The following is a 24039-nucleotide window of genomic DNA, read 5'->3' as shown; positions in this document are numbered from 1 at the left end:
GTACAGCGCACCAAAATGTGTTTCGTGATTACATGAACTTGGGATGTCCAGTGGATGTTGAAAGCACGTTACAATGTCTGGGATGTTAGAGACATAGCACACATATATCTGGTGGACGTTGAGATGTCTGAGACATTGCGACTTATTTTGGATATCTACCGGACGTTTATGGTTTGCTGGGACGTTGAGCATCCACACGCCGTCAGAATATCTTGTGGCCCAGCAGTAGGATATCCCCCATTACCGATTAACCTTGAAGGGGCATGACGTCACAGTCAAGTGACAACAGAAAGATATGGCGCTTTGCACATCTTCCGCTGGAATATCCTGGGTAATGCTGCTTGGATCAGTACCCGGATAATGTTGCGTGTATATTCCCCCGCGTTGGCATACTCATATGCATCCTGCAACCCAAGTACGGGATCTTTTGTGCTGTGTAGCAATCTGTGCCCATCTATTATGAAGCGAAGTTCCTCAGGACACAGAGCCGCCGATATTTCGAACAGATACTTCTTATAATGCCTTATGCCCTTGGGTTTCGATTATAAATAAATTATAAAATTCTTAAGTTTTTTTTTTTAATCTTTCCAGGTGTAAGAACACTTAGAAATTCTAGAAAGGGAAACCAGAAAAAAGAAAGGGTGCGACCCCTGGATCGGCATTTGTGAGATGTATGTCTTCGGCACACATGGTACAGCTCCCGTCAACCTTAATAATAACACCGGAAAAATTATGGTCTCGTTTCCGAGCGCGATTACAGCAACCCTTGGGGCCATGATGAAATCTTAATTGAAGAAAATTATTCTGTTAGTGTAACGCAAAGATTTTGTTCCCTTAACGTTCCCCCAGTGCCCCTAGGTGGCTGTTATCGCGCTGGGAAAGGAGACCGAATTTGTTCCAGTGTTATTATTAAGGTTGACCAGAGCTGTGCCAGCACCTCTTAATAATAACCGGGATAATTCCTGGTCTTATACGTGGCCGCTCAACTTTTATGAGCATGCAGTCCTAGCTGTTTCGAATCGCTCAAGTGAAAGAGGCAAAACACGCGTCACATCACGGCTGGTTTGACGAAGTTGTTTTATTTTAAAGCACACACCAAGCACACATACACGTGTCAGACGTACCAAGAGGTCACTCTTTGTTATAGATTCCTTTATCAGCATCCCGCCCCCCTTTTCTCTCCTCTTCCCGGTCACCCTTAAGATAAGCGCGCGGACAAAGGGTCGTTAACAAAATTGAGAGAGAGAAAGAGTCTGATAAGGAAAGAAGTGTAAGTGACCTCGTGGGAGCTGTGGCACGTGTCCAGACGGTACAGAATATACGACGACTCCAGGTCACGGTCGCTGGCTGTGCTTCAGCGCTCGTGTGTTCTCGTTCACTCCTTTGGGGATCGGCTGCCGGTTTGCTGCGTACAAACAAAACGAATCACTATTAATCCTCTCGCATTTCACTACACTGTTGTAAGACGTTTCACTTGTTGAACATGCACACTGGATCAACACTCAGCTGCCGCTGCATGAGCACTTGGCAACGTTATTCGCGCGCTGGAGGAGTAGTAGCTCTGGTCAAAAGAGTCGCCTCTCGGTGGGCGAAAATGCCGCAGCGCGGCTCTTGTAACGTAATCCCCATTGCAGTGTCTCCTGTTCAACACTGGAGGTGCTGGGGAGTCGACTACCAGCGACTCTCCACTAGATGTGGGTCGCTGGAGCGGGTGAAGTAGGATGGCTCTCATGCGTCAGAACCATCACAATTGCGACTCGCGTGTCGAACGACTTGAATAAACGAACGCAACGACAGTTGGTCTCTGGGCACAGGAGGGGGCAGACTTGCGAGTCAGCACGAGTGAGCAGTATAGGAGCACTCATTGGCCGGCACGGATCCACAGTAAGATCCATGTGTGCCTCAACGTCGAAATGTTAGCCCCCCCCCCCGTTATATGAGGGAGGGACCAATAAGGTCGCACCACGTGGGGATGCCGAAACTGAGCACATGTACTGACTGCTGCGACATACTGGCATAGCGTATTAGGTATCATGCTCACGGCAAAGCGTTCTCTTCGTAAACTTATCGTGTCACGGACAGGCTGTGCAACAGCATCTCTTGGTACCGTGATTACGCCACTCCAATGGACCATTTCCGACAACGCGTATACGAATGCCCAGCCCTTGAGTCCGCCATTTTTGAGCGGAAAACATCGCTATGGACGCATCTGCGGGCGAATGTCGTGTTCATTGCGGGGAGATAATCGCTTTCAAGGTTACGCGGACGTTTCAGGTCTGGTAATGAGTACAATGCGCTTTCACTCTTTCCGCGTTCTTCTTCCAATCTTCTTTGGCTACTTTCCCACGCAACGTACCTGCCAGTTCGTAAAGCGTCACCATTAGTGGGGGAACTGACTTGTCAGTGACTTGTGAGTGAGTGGCTGGTAACAACGTTCATGCCATGTAGTCTTTAAACTTTACGTGGCATGTAAGCTAACTTTATTGTCAGGAAGAGGAGATATACAGGATGTTTCACCTAACGTGTGTTATTAACTTCTGCAAAAAATCCGCTTGTCCGAAAAAGATGCGATAAACGATAACGTGTCAAAACAGTTGTCATTGCTCTGGTCCAGACGTTGTCCCCTTTTTCTTTTGGAGTACGCCTCTTCAATACCTATGGATCTTGTCCCCAATGTTCTAGAGTCCAATCAGAGACTTTCACCGGGAAGACGTGCGGATGGTCCTATTGCTTTAGCTTTATTTTAATTCATTATTTATTTAGTCTCTGTGGGTTCTTGGTCCTCTCAATTCCCACTATACTGTTTTTAGCGAAGGGCACTCGAATCGTACACTTTTAAATGGGCCGTCTTCTATTACCACGGACCGTGGTACTACTTAGGAAATGTTAAGACAATACCCCCAGGATGAGAGCCGCTTGTCTACCGCTGTAGAGACCTACTGGGCGCTGTCCTCATCATTGGCATGGTATTTAAAGGAAGTGTGGAATTTTCCGAACCTCCGAAATTATTTCTTCCTGGAAACTGTTCTTCCCGCCCAGAAACTAATGTGCCAGACATTTTTCCGGACGAAATGGCTTCACTCTGTGAGAAGCGCGCGCTTCAAGTGTCTCTTCCGCATTACCCCTCTCCCGCGCGCATTCTCCTGCAGAATGGGTAACTGTACGGGCTGTCCTACTGTCCCCCGTTACGTCACCGGACTTGCGTAAAGCCAAGCAATGCTCGCCATGTGAGCCCATTGGCGTTGGCGCCTGGTAATCGTACCTTCAAGGTCTCAAGGTCTCCGGTCGCGTCTGAGGACTGAAGCAGAAGTATTACGTTTCTCTTTGATGCAGGCGTTCGGATAACACGCGATAATGAACAACTTTTTCTGCGTGAATCGTTTGCTACATTTGCGCTGGTAGGTATGACATCTGAGTTGTACTTTTTTTATGAATGTAATCGTCTTTTGCTCGGCGGCTGTTCACAACAAGGAACCCAAACACCCTTCTCCGTGGCTATGAGGTTTTCGCTGACGAGTTACGTCGGCCTCTAGCGATTCACCGCAACGTTGAATTGGTTGTATCGCCGTCACAATATGGAAAGTGTCTGGTTATTGCCTGTTGTTGCAATTATATTGACGTCAGTTGCCGTTATATTTACGTGTTTGCAATCTGGCACCAATGCAAGTGCGTTGTGAAGTGCGACTGTGATATTTGGAAGCTGTCCCTCTTTGTTGCTCGAGTTGTTTGCACGAATTATCGTAAAAAACTGCGCTGTCTAATGTTTTGTTTCACTTTAACTCGTGTTCTTGAGTATCATTACTATCATTATCAAAGCAGCTTCGCGCTTTCAAGCGATTCCGATATACTCTTCCTTTCGTGGTTTACAGTGGCGACGGGCCGGCTTCATTTCCTTTGGTCCAGAGACTTATTGTTCGCCTAAGAATGTGTTTCACGCAAGAATGTGTGTATTTATAAGGTACTCAATGTTGAGCACGTCGTAAATCTGAACAGTTGGCACTGACAAACATGCCTACATAAACTCATCGTCGATTTACTCTCCGCCACACTCGAGCTCTGATGGAGCGCCTCCTGGAGTTTGTTCGGAAAAGCATCTTCGTGGCTCGTCATCGGGTGGTGCTGAAGTACCCCACGGGCAGCCGAGGCGCTCCCGGAAAAAGTTCCGCGTGGATTCTCCTGCGACATCTCCCAGGGGCTCGTCTGCTGAAGACTCATGAAGTTAAGTGTCCGTGGTTTTATCTCTTCATGGCTTACGGCTCTTCACGTCATGACTCTCAATGTCCAAGGATTCCGGTCTTCAAGCAAGCAGGTGGCAGTTGTGCAGTTTGCCCGTTCTGTTGGCTGCGATTTACTTTTTCTTCAAGAAACTCATTTCACGCGGTACGCCGATGTGGTTGGCTTTACGCAGAGATGCAATGTTCGTGCATTCTTCAGCTTTGGTACTGTTCGTCATGGTGGTGTCGGAGTTGTGGTTCTCAATAGGACCCTATTGCCTCACAGTTTCGCGCGGTATGACACGGAGGGGCGAGCGTTGCGCTTCGACTTCTTTGTCGGCCGGAAGAAACTGACATTTGTGATTGTTTATGCCCCGGCCCGCGCTGGTGAGACCAACTATGGCGGACCCATTCTAGCCCGCCATAGACCAACACTTTCTTCCGTAATCTTCATGCGGGCTTTCTTCCGCAGAGTGATGTCGTGCTGTGTGGCGACTTTAATTGTGTTATAGATTCTGACCGAGATGTCCGTGGTCCTGGGCGTGGGCGGCCAACGTGGAATGCGCGTGAGCTTCGTCCAATATTGGATAGACGCCGTTTAGCAGATACTTGGATACTTTTGCACGGCACATCTTTCGCGGCTACGTGGTCAAGGGATCAGTCTTCGAGTCGTCTGGATCGGTTTTATGTTCCCGATGCTCTTCAACCGCATGTTATTGACTGCAGAATTGTTGCTGTGGGGCACATCGGGTTCCACGTGAGCGACCATGCCGCTGTTGTCTTATGCCTGAACGTGTCTCAGTTTGAAGGCGATCTTGATGCCCGGTGGAGGTTGGATACGTCGCTACTCCATGATGACGAGGTTGTTGCTGATATCAAGGAAAAAATTCAAGTGTACCTTTCGGAGCGCTCGCCATCTGCGGCAAAGTGGGGCTCTTTCAAGTGCTGGGTGTGGGGGCTATTTGTGTCGTGGGGGCGTCAACGTACTCATGAACGGACGGCCCTTCTAAAGCGGTTAACCGCGAAGATACGTATTGTCAAAAGAGGGGATCCATTGACGGCATTCATGCATGAATACCTGGCGGCGTTACAGGAACGCTACAGACTACTTCTACAATGCACTTCGGGAAGGGCACGCCTTACCCACATCAGAGCCCAGGGAGTGGCGGGTCCTGGCGTGGCGCATTATTTTCACTCCGCTCGCAACACCGTTGATCGTCCGCTCAATAGCTTTCGCAGACAAGATGGCAGTCTCACTGAGGAGCCTAATGAGGTGTTAAATGCCTTTGAGGAGTTCTTTCGGAATTTGTATGCGCACTCGCCTGTCAGCTCGGAGCCTGCTACATTTCTACATGGTCTACCAATGCTTCCAGAGGTTGACCGAAGAATCTTGGAACGCCCCTTCTGTATTGAGGAGCTTGATGGAGCTGTGCGTCGAGCATCCTCTGGGAAGAGTGCCGGTCTGGATGGCCTTCCCTCTGAGTTTTACCGAACGTTTTGGGTCTCTGTTCGACGGCTTTTCTGTGACGTCGTTTGCTCTAGCCTGAACGGTGGGCAGTTCCCGGATTCGTTTGGGTATGGGCACATTATTTTGCTCCCCAAGAGCTCTGGTGACCTGGCTAGCCCCGAAAATTGGAGGCCAATAACTCTCCTGAACTGTGATTATAAGATTGTGACGTCTGCGTTAGCCAGCAGAATGCGATGTGTGCTGCCGTCGGTGATCCACCACTCTCAGACATGTTCCGTGCCCGGGCGTACGATGTATGATACATTGTCAGGTCTAAGGGATGTATTGTACTATGTGAGCTCATCCGTTTCAGATGGCTCCGTGCTCTCGCTGGATCAGAGGAAAGCATTTGACCGCGTTGCCCATTCATATATGTTTACTGTGCTTGAGGTGTATGGCTTCCCGGAATGGTTCCGCAGTGCTGTTGAAAAGCTATATCGCAATCATCGCAGCAGCTTGTACGTCATGCAACGCTTCTCACGGCCGTTTCGTGTGACCAGGGGTGTGCGTCAAGGTTGTCCTCTCTCGCCAGCGCTGTTTGTTCTAGTCATCCATCCGTTCCTCTGGAATATAGACACTAGTGCTCGTATACGAGGACTCCCCCTTCCTCGTTCCGGTGAGTGGAAGGTTGCTGCTTATGCAGATGATGTGGCTGTTCTTTTGCGTGATGGGAGTTCGGTCGCCGAAGTACTGCGCGTCTATGAGTCTTACGCGGCGTTATCTGGTGGGCAACTAAACTACCAAAAGTCTATGCTCATGCCTCTTGGGAGCCTGGCGCCATACATGCATTTCCCTCTGCAGTGCACTGCATCGCTGAAGATCTTAGGTGTACTATTTGATAGCCGTGGTCCAACAGCTGAGAACTGGACGAGAGCTCTTGCCGAACTGACAGCGAAGTGTGATCACGCGAAGTCTTATGATCTTTCATATCGCGAGCGGGCATATCTTGTCCGTAGTGTCCTGTCAGGGCGCCTGTGGCATCTCAGCCATGTCTGCATTGCTCCCCATTTAGTTGTGGCCAGGATACAAACCTGTATCCTGTCCTTCTTCTGGAGGAAGCGGAGGGGCCCTGTTTCTCGCGCGGTGCTCGCTTTGCCTGAGTCCCAAGGCGGGGTTAACCTGCCGGATTTCGGCCTCATGAACCGCGGCATCGCCCTCAGCGCCTTGTTGCGGACATTCAGTTGCGAAGAAGACACACCGGCGAAAATTTTATTGCAATATTGGACTGACCCCCTTGTGAGCCGCCCTGCTGTGGCTTCCATGCGCCGGTGGCCAACAACTCCCCGGTGTTTCCATGCAGCTGTTCACGCATATCACCGGCGACTGACAGCTCTTGTTTCTGCCTCCTCCCTCGCATCCTATTCGCCTTCTATGATGGCGAAAGTGCTTCTGCAGAGTGCAACTGGTGACAGCTACCGAAGGCGGGTTGATCAGGCGTCGGCCGTCTCGTGGACGACAACTGTACGTGTTTGGCTACCACGACCACTCCGTGATGTTCTGTGGTCATTTGCTTGGGGCACCCAGCCTACGCGTGATCGCCTCAGTTCGTGGGGCATCACCTCTACCGACACGTGTCCTTACTGCAACCAGCGTGAGTCTAACATGCACGTTCTCTTTGATTGTCACGTTGCGCGTACGTTCTGGCATCTGGTCAGGCGTTCGACAAATATATGTTGCCCAGTGCAGTTTCACCAAAGGCGCGCACACTGTCTGAGTGTACTGTTAACAGCATGTGGGACGGTCGTGCTCTGGCAGGCTCGTTGCAGAGCTGTAGCTCGCCGTCAACGCAGCACCCCCCCTTTTTGTATTGGTGAGGACCGTGCGTGTACTTCTGACGAGCGAACTCCAACGAGAACTTTTCGCTATTGGAGAGGCTGAGTTCACACGCAAGTGGCGACATCATCCTTCCCTTATTGTGAGGCGAGGGGCTGTGAGCATCATTGGCTTCCCTCCATGAATTTCATTTGTCGCACTGCCACCATTGTCATGTTTCTTCATCTTTCTTTCGTATGTAAATACTCACCGGAATGAGTGTACATAGACTGTAGATATAACTTGTACATATTGTAATTATTGTCACTGCCTCACGGGAAGTTGACTCAAGTTGTTGTGTGTAAATATTTTGTGAAGCGAATGTACATAATATTGCCTCTATTCTTGTAACTGTTTGTTGTATGTTGTGCTTCGGGTGTTTGGGTGTGTGTTGTTGTTACCGTTAATAAATTTTCCTATTACAACTCAGCTGCAGCATATTCTGTAAGACTATTCTGTACAACGTGTTTATTTCTTATAAGTGCTTGTTGTTTAACACATTTATTGTTCAACCAGGTTTCTTGTGCTATGTAATACATCCGTAACCCCGAGACTGACGGACACAAACTAACGAGACCTGCTCGCCTGCTTTATTGCCACCTTATACTATTGTGTTACACAAGGTTGAAGTCACCAGTTGAGGTACCTGGAAAGAAGCAAAAAGTCCCATTAGTCACGTACCATGGCCTAGATTTTGCAATAAAAAAAGAGAAGTAATTCGTACTATTTCAAATTAACCGCTTTTTGGTCTTCTGGCAGAAATCCACCCCCTTCGTAAAAGAACTGTTCAATTTGCCACCTGGACAGAGAATCCTCAGCTCTGCAGGCTCCATCGAGGATGTGGCCCCACTTGTATGTGTGTCGAGGAGAGGGCACCAGGCTCAAACAGGTGAAATGTCCGCATGTTGCAGAAACAATACGGTATCAAGCATTTATACGTATTATATGCTACACATGCATAATTTTTATGCATATGCAAACACAGGATGTATTCTGTCACACGGCTCATCTAACAACTGCATTGCACCAATGCTACCAGCAAATAAGGGATGAAGTAGCTGCACAGGCTTTACAGGATGCCCAGAGCAAGTTGAAGTGGTTGAACACAGCAGTACACCACTGATATGGTAATAGTTGGTAATGTTATTTTTGGTAATGTAAAACAAAACGCAAAGTTGTAGCAGGATTAAAAGCTCCTGAGGACACACTGCATCAAACGTAGGTTTCTTTAATTTGGAGGTGAACCGCAGAGTACTTGCTTGAGTTGACAACAACAACAACTTTATTTTGAGAGGAAGAGTGGGGAGGTTCATCGCCAGAGGCGATGCCCTACCCCATTGCTGGTGGGGATGTGGGGAATAAAATAATGAGCCTGTAGCAGCAGCGTCATAATCATCACCAGCACCGCCATCGGTTACGCGCAGCACTGCGCGTGACCCGAGCTTTCGTTTTCGGTTCATCGCCATTAACCGTCATTAAACCCATCAACCTCAGTAGAGCCTGGTCGCCTCATTTCTCGCTCTACAACTGGTGACCCGAACGTGATGTTTTAACGTTCCACCATCATGAACGGTGACCAGCACTCCACCAGCTCTTCGCCTCCCAGCCGGCCACCGCCACCGCTTGAGGCTTCTGTGGCACCGCTCCGCCTGCCGCCTTTCTCCGCCGCGGACCGTATTCTGGATTTTGCTGGCCTTCCATCACCAGGAGCCGTTGCCGCCCTGGCCCCCCGCACCTCCCCTCCACCGACGGACGTTGCAATCAATGCCATCAGCACGCCGCTCCAGCAACTCCAGACTACGGTGGCGGCCCTTGTGAACCGGGTGGACGCCATTCCCCCGCAGCGACCACGTTCCCCTCGGCGCCCGTTTTGCCGTCGCTGCTCGCCATCCCGTCAACGGTCTCCTTCGCCCTCTCAGCACCACTTCTGCTGGTATCATCGAAAATTCGGCGATGCCGCAAGGAACTGCCAGGCCCCTTGCTCGTGGCCGGGAAACGCTCCCCCCAACCATTAACGGCTGGCATGGCTGGGGGCGACAACAGCCGGCTCTTCCGGATCACGGACCGCGTGTCCGGCTGTCGCTTCCTGGTGGATACCGGGGCTGACGTGAGCGTCGTTCCACCAACCCCCGCAGAAAAACGACACCGACAACCAGACTTGGCTTTGCAGGCTGTCAACAAGTCCACCATCTCAACTTACGGTCAACGCTCCGTCACCCTTGACCTCGGCCTGCGCAGAGTATTTCGTTGGGTTTTTACCATCGCCGACCTCCCCTTCGCAATCCTTGGCGCCGACTTCCTCCACCATTTCGACCTTCTTGTGGATATTAGACGCCAGCGCCTCGTCGACAATACTACTTCTTTGCACGTTTATGGAGCTCCAGCGCATATAGCCGCCATTAGTCCCACCATACGGCTACCGTTGCCCACTGCTTTCGCCGACATTGTCACGGAGTTCCCCGCTGTCCTGCGCCAATCGCACGCCTCTTGCCCACCTCGCCACAGCGTCACTCACCACATCGTGACACGGGGCCCCCCTGTCTTCGCTCGCCCCAGACGGCTGGCTCCGGAGCGCCTCGTCATTGCCAAGAGGGAATTTGAGCACATGCTCGAACTGGGGATCATTCGGCCTTCCTCCAGCCCGTGGTCTTCCGCTCTCCACATGGTGCCCAAAGCAACACCTGGTGATTGGCGCCCATGTGGGGACTACCGTGCACTCAACATCGTCACGGTACCGGACAGATACCCGCTTCCCCATATTCAGGACTTCACCGCGAATCTTGACGGAGCGACCATCTTCTCCAAGATAGACCTCATCAAAGCCTATCACCAAATTCCCGTCCATCCCCCTGACAGCCCGAAGACTGCTATAACCACCCCTTTTGGCCTCTTTGAATACGTGCGGATGCCCTTTGGCCTGCGTAATGCTGCGCAGACATTCCAACGATTCATCAACGAAGTGCTCCGCGGCCTGGACTTCGCATTCGCATACATGGATGACATCCTCGTCGCAAGTCCTTCTCCGGAGGCTCATCGCGCCCACCTGCGCGCCCTGTTCTCGCGCCTGGAGGACTACGGAGTCTCCATCAATGCCGCGAAGTGCGAGTTTGGCGTTACCACCCTTACCTTCCTGGGACACACCATCACCCCGCAAGGCATCCGGCCACTCGCATCCAAGGTCCAGGCCATCCGAGACTTTCCTGCCCCCACTTCTCGCAAAGGACTTCGTTCATTCCTCGGCCTCGTGACTTTCTACCGACGTTTTGTGCCTCGCTGTGCTGCCTTGCTCCAGCCTCTCTACGCAGCTCTCGGCGCTGACCATCCGAAAGAGGCCCGTGCTGCCCCTCTGGAGTGGACACCGGCAGCAGAACGCGCGTTCGAAGAGGTCAAGCAGGCCCTGGCAGATGCTGTGCTGCTCCACCATCCTCGTCCTGACGCCGAGACAGCGTTGTTCGTCGACGCCTCCACTGCTGCTGTCGGCGCAGTCTTGCAGCAGCGTCAGGATGGCCACTGGAAACCTCTCGGTTTCTTTTCCCAACGTCTCTCGCCAGCCGAAACACGCTACAGCACCTTCGGGCGTGAGCTCCTCGCCGCCTACCTGGCATGCAGACACTACCGCCATTTTCTCGAGGGCCGCCCGTTTGTGCTGTACACCGACCACAAGCCTCTCATGTTCGCCCTGCGATCGGCCTCCCTCAACCACTCGCCTCGTGAAACCCGCCACATGTGCTACCTCTTGGAGTTCACGACCGATGTGCGACACGTCGCAGGCGAAGACAATGCCGCTGCCGACGCACTCTCGCGGCCGGACGTCAATGCTCTCCATCCGCCCCCCGCGGTCGATTTGGACGGCATCGCCCAGGCGCAACAGGCTGATGAAGAGCTCGCCGCCCTTCGTTCATCCCCCGCCTCATCCACCACTTTTCGGGAGATCTCGCTCCCCGGTTCGACGGCAAGTCTATGGTGCGACACCTCTACTGGTACCCCGCGCCCTTTCGTTCCCCTGGCCTTCCGCCGGCATGTTTTCAACGCCCTGCACTCGCTGTCCCACCCTGGCGTGCGCGGCACGCAAAAGATCGTCGCAGAGCGCTACATATGGCCTCGCATGAATGCCGACGTCCGTGACTGGGCGCGGGCCTGCCTGGCCTGCCAGCGGTCCAAAATCTACCGCCACACCATCTCGCCTCCATCGCGGTTCCTTCCGCCAGATGCACGTTTCGACCAGGTCCACATCGACTTGGTCGGCCCGCTTCCTCTGGCCAAAGGCTACCGCTACCTGCTCTCGTGCATCGACCGCTTTACCCGCTGGCCGGAGGTAACGCCGATTCCTGACATCACGGCAGAGACGGTGGCCCACGCATTCCTCTTCTCCTGGGTTTCCCGATTCGGCGTCCCGTCCACTGTAACCACGGACAGAGGACGCCAGTTTGAATCGGCCCTCTTCCGTCACCTGTGCAGCGCCCTCGGAACCCATCACATCCGAACCACGGCCTACCATCCGGCTGCCAACGGCCTGGTCGAGCGCCTTCATCGGCAGCTCAAGGCTTCCCTCCGCGCCACTGACCACGGCGACACAACCTGGCCCGAGCGTCTACCCTTCGTCCTGCTTGGCCTTCGCGCCGCGATCCGCCAGGATGACTGCAGCGCGGCCCACATGGTCTACGGCTGCCCGCTCCGCCTTCCCGGATCATTCTTTACCCCATCGGCCCCGCTCGTGCACGACCCTTCCTCCTACATCGACCGTCTCCGCCAGCTCTTCCGGGACCTCAAGCCCACGCCTACCCGCTCCGCTCCCGCAACACGCGTGTTCGTGAGCCCCGACCTTAATCAAGCCACCCACGTCTTCGTCCGCCGGGACTCTGTGCGCTCCAGCTTGCAGCCTCCCTATGACGGCCCCTACAGGGTCATCTCGCGAGCCGCGAAGTTTTTCCGCCTCGATCTTCCACGGGGACCTGACACTGTGGCCATCGACAGGCTTAAGCCCGCATTCCTGGAGTCTGCACCTCTGGTATCGCCCGACCCGCCCTCCCTACGTCCGTGCTCAGCTCCTGTCTCCAGCATTCCTCCCCCTCCACGTCGAGTGCATTGGGCGCCGCAGCTCGCACACTACGAGCCGCCCGCCGCCTCGGGTCCGGCTCCTGCGCTCCTTGGCTTCGGCGCCCGACCTTTCCGCCAACCTCGGCCCTCCTCGCCAGCCTTGTCATCCGCCACGGGGGGGAGCCCTGTAGCAGCAGCGTCATAATCATCACCAGCACCGCCATCGGTTACGCGCAGCACTGCGCGTGACCCGAGCTTTCGTTTTCGGTTCATCGCCATTAACCGTCATTAAACCCATCAACCTCAGTAGAGCCTGGTCGCCTCATTTCTCGCTCTACAAGCCCCTTCACAATAACGATCGAAGTCCGATGGTGTCCAGATATGTCAAAAGAGCTTTGAGCGCAGATCGTTGCTGGGCTGGACTGGGCCAGCGACCAAGCAATTTCGATAGGGAGAAGGGGCGAGGGTCCAGCTGACTAAGATACTCGGAGAGTGCGGTTCAGGTGGTTGGTAGTGCGAGCAATGAAGAAGAATGTACTCCAGATCCTCAAGAGCACCACAGTTGCAGCAGGTGGGAGAGTCAAATTGTCTCTAGCGGTAACGCCACTGAGTTGTAAAAGCCACATGGAAGCGTATTCGGTAGATTAATGCAGCATCTTGACGAGAGGTGTTTCGTGGCAGGCGGAAAGCGAGCGTTGAATCAATTCTGCTCAACATGGAAGGGGGAGAATGTCGGTTGTCTATTGGCGGGAAGCCAGGGGTGTCACGAGGCGTCGCAGAATGGAACGGCGGTCTCCTCTCAACAGAGCAATACTGGTCCGTGTCCGATACGAAATTGCTGCTTCTGCGGCGCTGTCGGCCTGCTGTATCGTTCCCTACGATACCACAATGGGCTGGAACCCACTGAAGAACTAGCCTGTGGCCTGCTGCGTAGACAGTGTTGTAATTATTAACACATCTGTAACTAGGGGTGCGGATGGGCCTCCTATGCCAGAAATTGCAATAGCTTGAAGTGCAGATTTGGAGTCTGTTAAGACTACCCATTCCCGCTGGGCAAAATAAGCGATGTGTTGTACGAAGAAAAGGATGGCATAGAGTTCCGCAGCTGTTGAGGAGGTTGGATGTGAAAGGCATCGTCCTTGCACTACGCCTCCGGATGGTATGATGAATGCTGAAGCGGACTTGTTGTTGCGGGATGCGCCATCTGCTGCTGTAAACGTAGAAAACTTCTCATCTACCACAGCATGAAAATGGGCTCGGAGGACTTGAGGAGGGACCTGATCACTTCTTTCCAGAAGGTTCGGAGGGCTAACGAAAGTTGGCGGTACAGGCAGAGACCAGGGGGCTACCGGCGGTATAACGCCCTTAGCTATGAAGCCAGTGAGAGTCGGGCGTGTCCTCTGCGCTACCGGAAGTCGCTTTCAGGGCGGTATCGAATAATCATGAGGAGCGGGTGATGGGGAATGTGAGCACACAAACGTACACAGTAAATTCAAAAACACCCTTTCTGGGTAAAAAAAGGTGTTTTTAAGCAAATACACCTTTTTTAATTCCACAAAGATAACCAAAGGCCGCAAGAATGGTGCTAAAAAAGGTGTATGAGAAAATACACTCTTTATTACACCAAGTGTTGTATCAAAAAGGGTGTTTTTATGCGTTTATACCTGCCTTTACACTCTTCAAGTAACACTGGTGTCGAAAAAGGTGTTTACGTTATAGACACCCTTTCTACACTGGTGTTGAAAACGGTGTTTTCATTCGTGAGAGAAAAATTACATTGGCTTGACAGCTCCGCTCATTAGGTAATCACATTATAGACGATAGCTTGAGTTGAAAACACAATATTTGACAGGGAGGGATGTCAGGAAGCTCGCTGATATCTTGACTCGTTACAGGCGTACGTGTTAATTGCAAAGACACATGTTCGACACCGTTACAGACGAGTTTTACCGCACTAAGCTTAGCGAATATACTCCAACGAACTGCATTTCAGTATATGATCAATCTGGTACGCCAATTTAGGCTACCGAGAGTGCTCGGGCTCATTACAGGCATCGTCTGAAGATGACAGCATCGTAACGCCGCTCATTTCACGAGCACGGACGGCGTTACGATGTTGCGATCTTCACCTCTTCTCTTACATATGTCCAACTGTTTTGTTTTCATTTTATTTGAATTGTGATTTTTTTTTGCTCACTCACAGTGTTGCTAGGACGATGAGGGTTGCCAGTGACGCACTGCGCTCCAGTTTAGGTTCTGCTGTGGAACCACGGCTGGAACTGTGCCGTCGCTAGGGCGGTTGTTGCCATACAAGCAAAAACGTCGGACTGCATGGCTCGGCATGCTGCCGCGGGAGCTTACACCCTTTCGAAAGGGTGTAAGAGTGTTAAACACCCTCCTAAAAGGGTGTTTAAACAGGTGTTTTTTGCACAATACACCTTTTTGAAAGGCTGTTACAGTTGATGCGGTGTAAAAAAGGGTGCCAGCCATAGGACAAAAAGGTGCAAGCGGTTTATACCCAAAAGGGTGTTTTTGAATTTACTGTGTAGGAAGCGCCGAGCCGTTTCACATTCACCTAGAACCTCCACCGGGAGTTCACCATCTTCAGCTAGTCTTGCCGTGTTTCAGCCATTCTTGGAACTCCGAAGCAGCGACGAAGGCTTCGAGCAAACAGGGACCGAAGGGTATTTAATGATGTTGTTGACATCCTGTGCATAACAGCAAGGCTGTAAAGCTCAGTCGCCCTCACCAAGGCCGCGTGAACTGCGAGCTGGGAACGCTGATCACAGCCCCATCCTGAGCCAGAAAGATGTTGAACTGCGGGGAGCCATCGCTGCACTTTAGTTTCAAGGTGTTTAATGTGGCGAGCCCAGCGCAAGTCCGAGTCGATTACCACGCCAAGGAAGCGGTGGAAGCGTACCGGCTCAAACTTCTTGGCACCAACCCAAAGAGGGAAATTGGTCATAGCTTTGCGCGTGAAAGGGAGCTCGACGCACTTTTCGGGTGAAAGGTTCATCCCAAGGTGCGTGACGTACGTATGTATATTATTTAAAGCGAGCTGCAGGCGGCGCTGTATGACTGGGCGTGATTTTCCTACTGTCCAAAAGGCGACGTCATCTGCATACATGGAAAACGACACTTTGCGAGGAGTTACTGATTGTATGGCGGCAATCACCACATTAAAGAGTGTTGAGCTGAGAATACTTCCTTGGGGGACTCCTTGATGAACAGGACGCTGAGGGCTTTGGCCTTGGGATGTACGGACAGCGACAGTTCGGTCAGTAAGGAGGCCTTGGAGCCAGATGAAGAGCCGACCGGATACCCCAAACGAGCGCAAGGCGTGCAGCACACAAATATGCCAGACGGTATCGTATGCGCGCTTGATGTCGAGGAAAACCGATAGGACGATACGCCGATGGGCACGAGCATGTTGGACTGTAGAGACTAGGTCGAGAAATCGGTCCATGGAGCTTCGGTGGGGACGAAATCCAGCCATTTCTTGAGGGAGTTGTTTTTCGAGCCACAAGTCGGGGGATGCAAAACCATTCTCTCCTTCAGTTGTCCCATACAGCTTGTCAGGCTCACAGGACGAAAGGAGGAGAGGGCATTTTGGGGCTTCCCTGGTTTCAACATGGCAACAGCCAATGCTTCCTTCCAGGTAGGTGGTAAAGATCATTGTTGCCAAGACGTATTATGCACATGAAGGAGAGCTTGGAGTGACCGCCCGTCAAGGTTTCGCAGTGCGGCATAGGTGATTTTATCGGGTCCCAGGGACGGGCTGGCGTTCACAAGCTTCAACGCTGCCTTTAGCTCGATTAGTGTGAAGTCGTTGTCCATAACTTTTGGAGGACGGGGCCAGTCTTGGTGAAGTTCAGATCTTAGTGGCCGGGTCCAATTGTGAAAGATGGCGACAAAACTTACGCCAACGTTTCCTGTCCTCTTTCTTAAGCCCTCGTTTTACTTTAGCTTTCATCCGGCGGTATTCGGCAATGTCCGTAAGCTGTCCTGTCCGACGAGCCGTTCTTTCAGCTCGGCGACGTAATTGTAGCGGCACGCGGGGCGCGATATTAAACGTCAGCTCATTCAGTTCGGCTCTTGCTACCAACCAGAACCATTGTGTCCGGGATTATTCTAGCTGAGCCAGCATCTGGTGACCAGGGCCAGTGGTGACTGGTCACCAGGGGGGCCAACAAGGTCCATCGTCACACTCGCCTGGCTCCTTCCGCTTTCCCACTCCCGTCGAGCCGCTTCGACCACGTACATAGACCTTGTTGGCCCCCTACCATTGACCAACGGTTTCCGTTACATTCTTACAATCGTCGACCGGTACACGCGCTGGCCGGAAGCCGTCCCCATCACTGATGCTACCGCCCCCACCATGCCCAAGCGCTCATCAGTGCGTGGATACCACGTTTCAGAGTACCCTCTGTCATCGCCACTGACAGAGGACCTCAGTTCGTGTCAGCCCTCTTTAGCAACCTCATGCGGACTCTAGGTACGAAGCTTTCCCGCACAACTGCTTATCACCGCGCATCCAGCGGACTCGTTGAGCGACTCCATCGGCAGCTGAAGGTCGCCCTCCACGCCGGCCAGCACACCCCCTAGCCAGAAGCTCTGCCCCTCGTCCTCCTGGGCATCCGAACATCTTTCAAGCCCGGCCTTGGCTGCACCACTGCAGACCTTGTCTATGGTACCACCCTACGCCTTCCCGTTGACCTCCTTGAAGCCTCGCCTAGCCTGCCGCTCCTGTCTCTAGCTGACTACTTGTCCCGGCACCGGCACACTATGGACGCTCTCCGCCCTACCCGTTCCCGTTCCAGTCGCGTCTCAAACTTCTTCCAACACCCCGACCTCGACCGCTGCTCGCATGTCTTCGTCCGCTGCGACGGTGTGAAAAAAAAAGTTACAGCCACCCTACTCCAGGCCCTATCCCGTTGTACGGAGGACCCCAGCCTACTTCACGCTCCTCGTCAACGGCAAGGAAGACAGGGTTTCCCTCCACCGTTTAAAACCTGCCTCCATCGACGCTTCCACCTTACCAGCCGTTGCATCGCTTGGGCCCTCCGCCCTGCTTCCCGCCAGCCAGCCTGGGGACCCGTCGCCAGCCCCTTCGAGCCCTTCCCGTCCACATGTAACCTGGTCCAAGCGCCTAGTCACCAGTCGTCGCTTCACGGCGACTCCCTAGGAGGAGGCAGCTGTAGCGGCTCCACTACCGCCATCGACAGCGCACCCGAAATCGCAGCGCGCGATATTAAACGTCAGCTCATGCAGTTCGGCTCTGGCTACCAACCAGAACGGTTGCGTCCGTGATTATTCTAGCTGAGCCAACATAATGCCCTAAGGTGAATAATTGCTGGAGAATGACCTACATGTCCTGTTACCCTTTTAGACATGACCGCCGCATCCTGAATACCGCGACTAATTGCTTGCGAGAGAGCCTCTGGGGATATACCGGTGCGCACAGATGTTCTGAGGCCCTCACGAAAAAGTGTCCAGTTTGTGAAAGAAATCAGTCCCGTAGTTTCCGAGAGGGGCAGTCTGTCGTGCGAAATATATAGAGGAAAATGATCGCTGCCTCTAGTGTCGACGTCCGTAGAGCACGACAAGTGGCGAATGATGTCGGTTGAGCACCATGAGAGGTCCAATACATCGACTGACGTTGGGGATCGCATGTCAGTTGGCTCTCGATTGTTCAGCAGGCACATCTTATTATCCTCCATTGCCTCCAACGACCTCCTTCCCCTACCGTCCGTCCTTCGGCTTCCCCAGGCCGATTGATGAGCAATGAAGTCACCGAGCACCAGCGCCGAGGCTTCCGGAGAACCAAGTATAAGCGTTCGGGGTCACTCCACGGGACCTGTACCGCGGGGCATATATAGATACTGACGACCGTTAACAGCATGGGGCCAAGGTGGATCCTTCGGGTGACATAATCATAAGAGCGATGACAAACTCACCCTATCTGCGCAGCAACGAGGTCATTATGAACGTGTAGCGCTGTTCTGCTCTCAGAGGATTGATTAGATCGATATATTGTGTATCCATTAACGCGATGTCTAGAATCCATGCCGTGTTCGCATACAGCTATTACAGGGATCTTGTACTGTTGTAGATGTAATTTAAAATCCGGGAGCTCATTACGCAGGCTTCGAGGATTCCACTGCATCGCCATGGCCTTTCTATACAATGTCGTCCTGCTGATGCAAAGATAATGCTTCCAGTGCCAGAAGCACTTGGACCCCGGGCGGTTGCGACGAACCAGGAAAAGCAGAGACAATCGCCTGAAGGGCAGCGAGTACCGCTGAGAAGAGTCCCAGGGAAGGCACATCTTCAGGGGCTGATGAGGGTAACTGTCTCCTCGTGCCTGCTGGTTCCGTCACACTGGCTTAACTGTGTGTAGTCTGCCTTGATGGACGACGAGGCGGTGGGTGGCTGCTTGTGATGGGCTTAGCCGCGATTGTGTTCAGTGACCCTCGGTCACCTCGTGCAGATCGAGGGGGTAGTGCAGCAAAGGCTTGTGCGTTTGTAGCAGACGGGAGTTTGGCACTAGCACCCCTAGAAGCGTCAGACGGAAGTCGTGGTGTCCGATATTGGTGCGTTTTGGTGGCGGCGGTCTTCACAGGACATCAAGAAAATGATGCGCGATGGCTGGATTTGCAGTTAGCACACTTTGGCTCTCTTTTATTGTTGCAGTCTGATCTCTGCTGAGGCCCGGCGCATATGCCACACCGTGTAGAACCTCGGCACTTTCGTGTAATATGGCCAAATCGTTGGCAGTCATAACACTGCATGGAGCCTTCTATGTACTCTTGGACTGTGAAGGTCGGAAATCGCGCTTGAGTTCTTCTGACATGTTACCCTGGTGAAAGACTTTAGCTGCCATACACATGGGCCGCCCTGGTTTGAGATAAGGAAATAACACAGTATACAACCCCAGTTTCGGCGAATGCAAATGGATGTAATCCACCTAAGTAATGATTATAAGGCAAGGAACAAATGTCTCCACCTCTTAAAAACATCATAGCTTACTCAGGTGTCAGCAAGAAAATGTCCCCCTCAATATAATATTTGCAAACATGATAAAGTAAACTGAAATCAAATAACAAAAAAAAAGCGTGTCAACAGTATACCGAGCTAGAATAGTAGGCAAGACAATGCTGCAAACAGGAATCTGGAAGGGAGCTGCACAGCATTTGCCTACTCTGAAGCAGTGATCATGCTGTGTCACCTCAGGGGTTTCAGGCTCTGCTGAGGAAATTGTTCGTAAGCATGAAAGCAGATGAGTGAAGAGAAAAGAACGGATACATATATGTTCAACATATTACACAAATATTCCATTTAAGTATGGTTTCTAAGGTCATGCTAAACGTAGTAATTTTTTATCAACAGTGCATCACGTGAGTTTAGTGACGAGATTCGGTAACTTCTATTTTGTCTTTTTTTACTCTCCCGCTCTCTCCCTCATGTGTGCCGAAAGGGGCTGCAAGCTTCCAAGTCATGCAGATGAGAATTAACCAATTTACGCAATCCTGGAATCTGTGATAGCATTAGGACCACACGTACTGAGACATCTTTTTTAGCCCCAATAACGAAAAGTACTCACTTTTGATGGTTTGTTTGATGTTTGCATGATTGATGTTCTTTCCCCGGTGTGGACAGGTATTGTGATGGCACTACACCTTGATTCAAAGACACTGAGCTCGGTACCCGGTACGTTGAAGAGCTTCAGCGTCCCCTTCGTAATCCCATTCCTGGAAATGTTCACTATAAACACGAGCAGTCGATGGTACCGCACACTCTTTCCATTTCGGCGCTCCGATTGCTTCGTGGTATCAAAAGCTGTCCGTCTCGTCACCGAGAAGCATATGGCATATTGAATGCCCGGCGAGTACTGACGTGAATTAGGGCAAACCACCATCCCACATCATCTCGGTGTGTCGGCGAAAACTACAGGATGCGATTGCGATTGACTGCGACCATCGCGCGGAAGCGTCATGGAGATTTCCACTCCCGGTAGTCGCATACGCGGGATCATGCGGCGCATGTTTTTGGCAGGACCACGACACGTCACGATGACGTGTCGCGGAACCGGCTGTGGTTCCGTCAAGTTGCTCGCTGTGTCTCCGCACGGCAGTCCGCCACGGCGCGGCGCCAGCTGTACTCACTTCGTCGCTCAGTTCAAATTCGCTCCTGAGAATACTCTTCGCAAGAGAAAAGTAAAATTTTGGTTCTAGACTCAGAAAGATGTCTTCTTTCTGATGAAAACGAAAGAAAAAATTATTTCATAGTCTCTCTAAAGGTGTACAGATGACGGGGTGAAAGGGCTCTTCGGTATTACATGCAGCATGGACTAAAAAAAGAGCAGGATTTCACATAATGAAAGGGCTTGCAAGGACTCGAAATACGGATTTTCAGATTCAAGGGTTTTCATGGGTTTCAAGGCGATGTACAGGTACGCCCTACAGCGGTGAGCGGGCTTTCCAATCGTTCAGAGGTGAGGACGAGTGCGCTGTTAGCGACACACAGCGATTTTGCACCATCGCTTCATTGATAACAGCCGCGGTGTGCTTCGCATCTAGCGCTGCAGAACTCCACGGCCGCGCCTGTGAACTCGACTGAACGAACCTGCTTGGGCGTTGCACTCAAGACAAAGCACACCGCTTGCGCGTTCAATAAACACTTGTCGGGGTTGGGGCGAGCCACAGTTGCATCTCCAGTCACGCGTGGGATAGCAGAACATGGTAGCAAACGCAGCGATACTGTGTAATCATAATCAACGGTACTTGCATGTACGCTCCAGATAACATGGGTACCTTGTAAACAATATGTAAAAGGCAAGGCAAATGCAAGAGGCGATTCCAGAGACGTTGCCGTAGCTTTCGGCTTAAAATGGAGACCTTGAAAGTTCTACTGGTGGAGCTTACGAGCACCCCCCCCCCCCCCCCGCCCCTTGACTATCTGAAAACTCACCGCCTACGGTTTGTACAGTTGGAGATTTTCACGCTTACGTTTAGAAATGTGTCCGTGTTTCTGTATTCGTACATGCTTGGAATGTTTGTTGTTAGAAAGAAGCAGAATTTATTGAGAGCGCCGCAGCTAAACGTGACGAAGTACGCGACATGTCAGACGGGGACACACATTTGGTCCTGCATGCCTTCGCCGTTGTTTAACCCGTATTTTGTTACCTTCGTAGAAGCGCTTTCAACACAAGAGCCACACTGGTTCTTCGACTCCTCCTTACCACGACGAAGTTGGTCGGCGTGAATCCACTTGACAGGACAAGCGGGTGCTTGGTGTTAGTCGCCGCCCCCGTAGTCTTGGGGTTAACTACGCACGTAGATTGTTCGCCGTCCAGTCCTATCAGGATGCTATTGATGAACATCTCCATCACTAGTCTCAGACCCGATCCGCGCTTCGAGGCACTGTAGATCTGAGTGCCCTTGTACTTGACCGTGAATCTAGAGTGTTAGGAAGCCAGGAAAGCAACGAGTAAATGACATTAGAGATTGCTCAGTATCGTGCAAAAATTAATCAAGCAGCGATTCCCGCAAAGTATTTTGGCTAATCGTGACCTATCACACCGCAATTGAATTTAGAGAAACATCTCGGAAAGGTAAAAACAGTAAAGAAGGTAGGCGCGATCCGATTTTGCTTCTCCGAAATCGACAGAGGATTTCATTCGCTACTGAAAAATCGCTCCATGAACACATGCATATGCGCTTCAGGTGTTCTGGAGCAGACGGCTAATGTCACGTCCCAAACCACATGCATTTGTGTCGCTGTGACGCGGACCTCACTCGCATTCTCAGCATTCGGTAAATCCATTCCAGAACCCATGCTGTGAAAAAGATATCTTGTGAACGCTACTGACAGGTCAATTAGTCCGACGCCACCTAGAGTAAATAAGGTTTGAGCGCTAGTCGACGTCACGTAGGTTCCCCAAAATAAGAGTCGACCAATCAGCTATGACCGCAGCTATGACGAGCCACATGAGTAGCACTAGTATCCATAGAAAAAGCGTGGGTTTCAAATAGTCTGTTGCGACCACGACCATCTCTATAATACACGTCCCGATACTCGCACGACACCACGCGCACGGCACGACACTCGCACATATCCCCAGCGTCGCTGATTTAGTTTCGCCAAGCGCCCGCCGCACGTTTGTGGCGCCGAATACGGGCCCCTCGGCAAGATGACGCATGCCTCGCGATGCAAAAATATTCCAGAAGCCAGGAGAAGTCATGATAGCCCTGCCTGAAACTTCGTTCACTGATTTCTAAGCCAAAAGACCATATTCTCCCTGAGCTTCAGACGGATGTTGTGTATAAAGTACAGTGTCTCGGTTGCAGAGGATTCCTACATTGGAGAGACGGGCCGCAAGCGCAGTACAAGACTAAAAGAGCATGAACGTGATGTTCGCTACTCAACAAACGCAATGCGATTGAAGACATAGCTCACCCAGCATTGTTGGAAAACAGATCACTCTTTTGACTACGCGAACGCTGTGACCTTAGCGAGAGAACAAAGGTGGGGTCCCAGAAAACTGCTTGAGTCGTGGCACGTGCGAGGAGAACCTTCAGTGTGTAATACCCGTTGCGGTCGCCTCTCATGCTGCTTTCACTAATGATGTCCCCCGCATGGGAGACGAAACGTCAGCATTAAATTGTTATTTGTTGCGTCAAGCCGGTGTGCAACTTTTTTCACACGGTGTGCGGTGTTTGTCTCCAGTGCATGGCTTGTCAGACGTGAGACTTGATGGTGTGCTGCAGCGTTCCGCCTTGCAAGCCGAAGAAAGCCGTGTCGGACCCAGGTATTTCCTTCCACGAGTTCCGCTCAAACACTGCCTCACGAGAGATGTGGCTGGAAATATATCGCGGGGTCCTGAGACAAGTGACTTCATTGGGATCGTTTCATTTTATATACGGTGTACTTTACGGATGACAGTGTGTATCATAAATATTTTTATCTAATAGCTGAGTACCTTTTACGCATCCCTCTCTGAAACAACGAATAATGAACCACGGCCACCTATCAGGGACTGGAATAAATACATTTTTTTAGCATATAAATTTTATACAAAATACTTTTTTGAAAGGCGTATTTATGTTCTCTGCATAAATACTTTTTGATATGAGTATTTAAATACAGCATAATAGTACAGTATTTAAATACTACCACCTACCATAAACTTTAAACTAAACTACTACCATAAATACTCTGAGGAAGATGACATATGGAATTACAGAAATGACGATGATCATAACAACAAATCAGCAAGGAAAAATATCGTTTATTTGTTAGATTACCATTGTTAATTTTAATATTAAAGTTTTTTGAAGACTACATCACTTAGGCGTCTTCTGTTCGGCCGTACAATCAGATTCGCAAAAAAGAACAGCACCTCCAAAGGTGCGGACGAATAACGGCTTGCATTAAATTTGATGAAGGTGTTTGCTACAACACGGTAAT

The 24039-nt window shown here is 51.4% G+C and overlaps 1 protein-coding gene across 1 annotated transcript in view; it reads right to left on the bottom strand.

Moving 5' to 3' along the window:
- Positions 1-1058: 1058 nt before the first annotated feature.
- The window catches only part of LOC135393475 (uncharacterized), a 93576-nt gene continuing 70595 nt past the window's right edge, over positions 1059-24039 (bottom strand). Inside the window, exons 6-7 of the mRNA XM_064623896.1 lie at positions 21812-22028; positions 1059-1405 (exon numbers count right to left, since the gene is read on the bottom strand). Of these exons, the coding sequence (XP_064479966.1) occupies positions 1376-1405; positions 21812-22028 (247 nt within the window). The 3' untranslated portion in view covers positions 1059-1375. The remainder of the gene's footprint in view (positions 1406-21811; positions 22029-24039) is intronic.

This window comes from Ornithodoros turicata, chromosome 4, assembly GCF_037126465.1.
Source record: "Ornithodoros turicata isolate Travis chromosome 4, ASM3712646v1, whole genome shotgun sequence".
Classification (NCBI taxonomy): domain Eukaryota; kingdom Metazoa; phylum Arthropoda; class Arachnida; order Ixodida; family Argasidae; genus Ornithodoros; species Ornithodoros turicata.
This window is presented reverse-complemented; position numbering and strand designations above follow the sequence as displayed.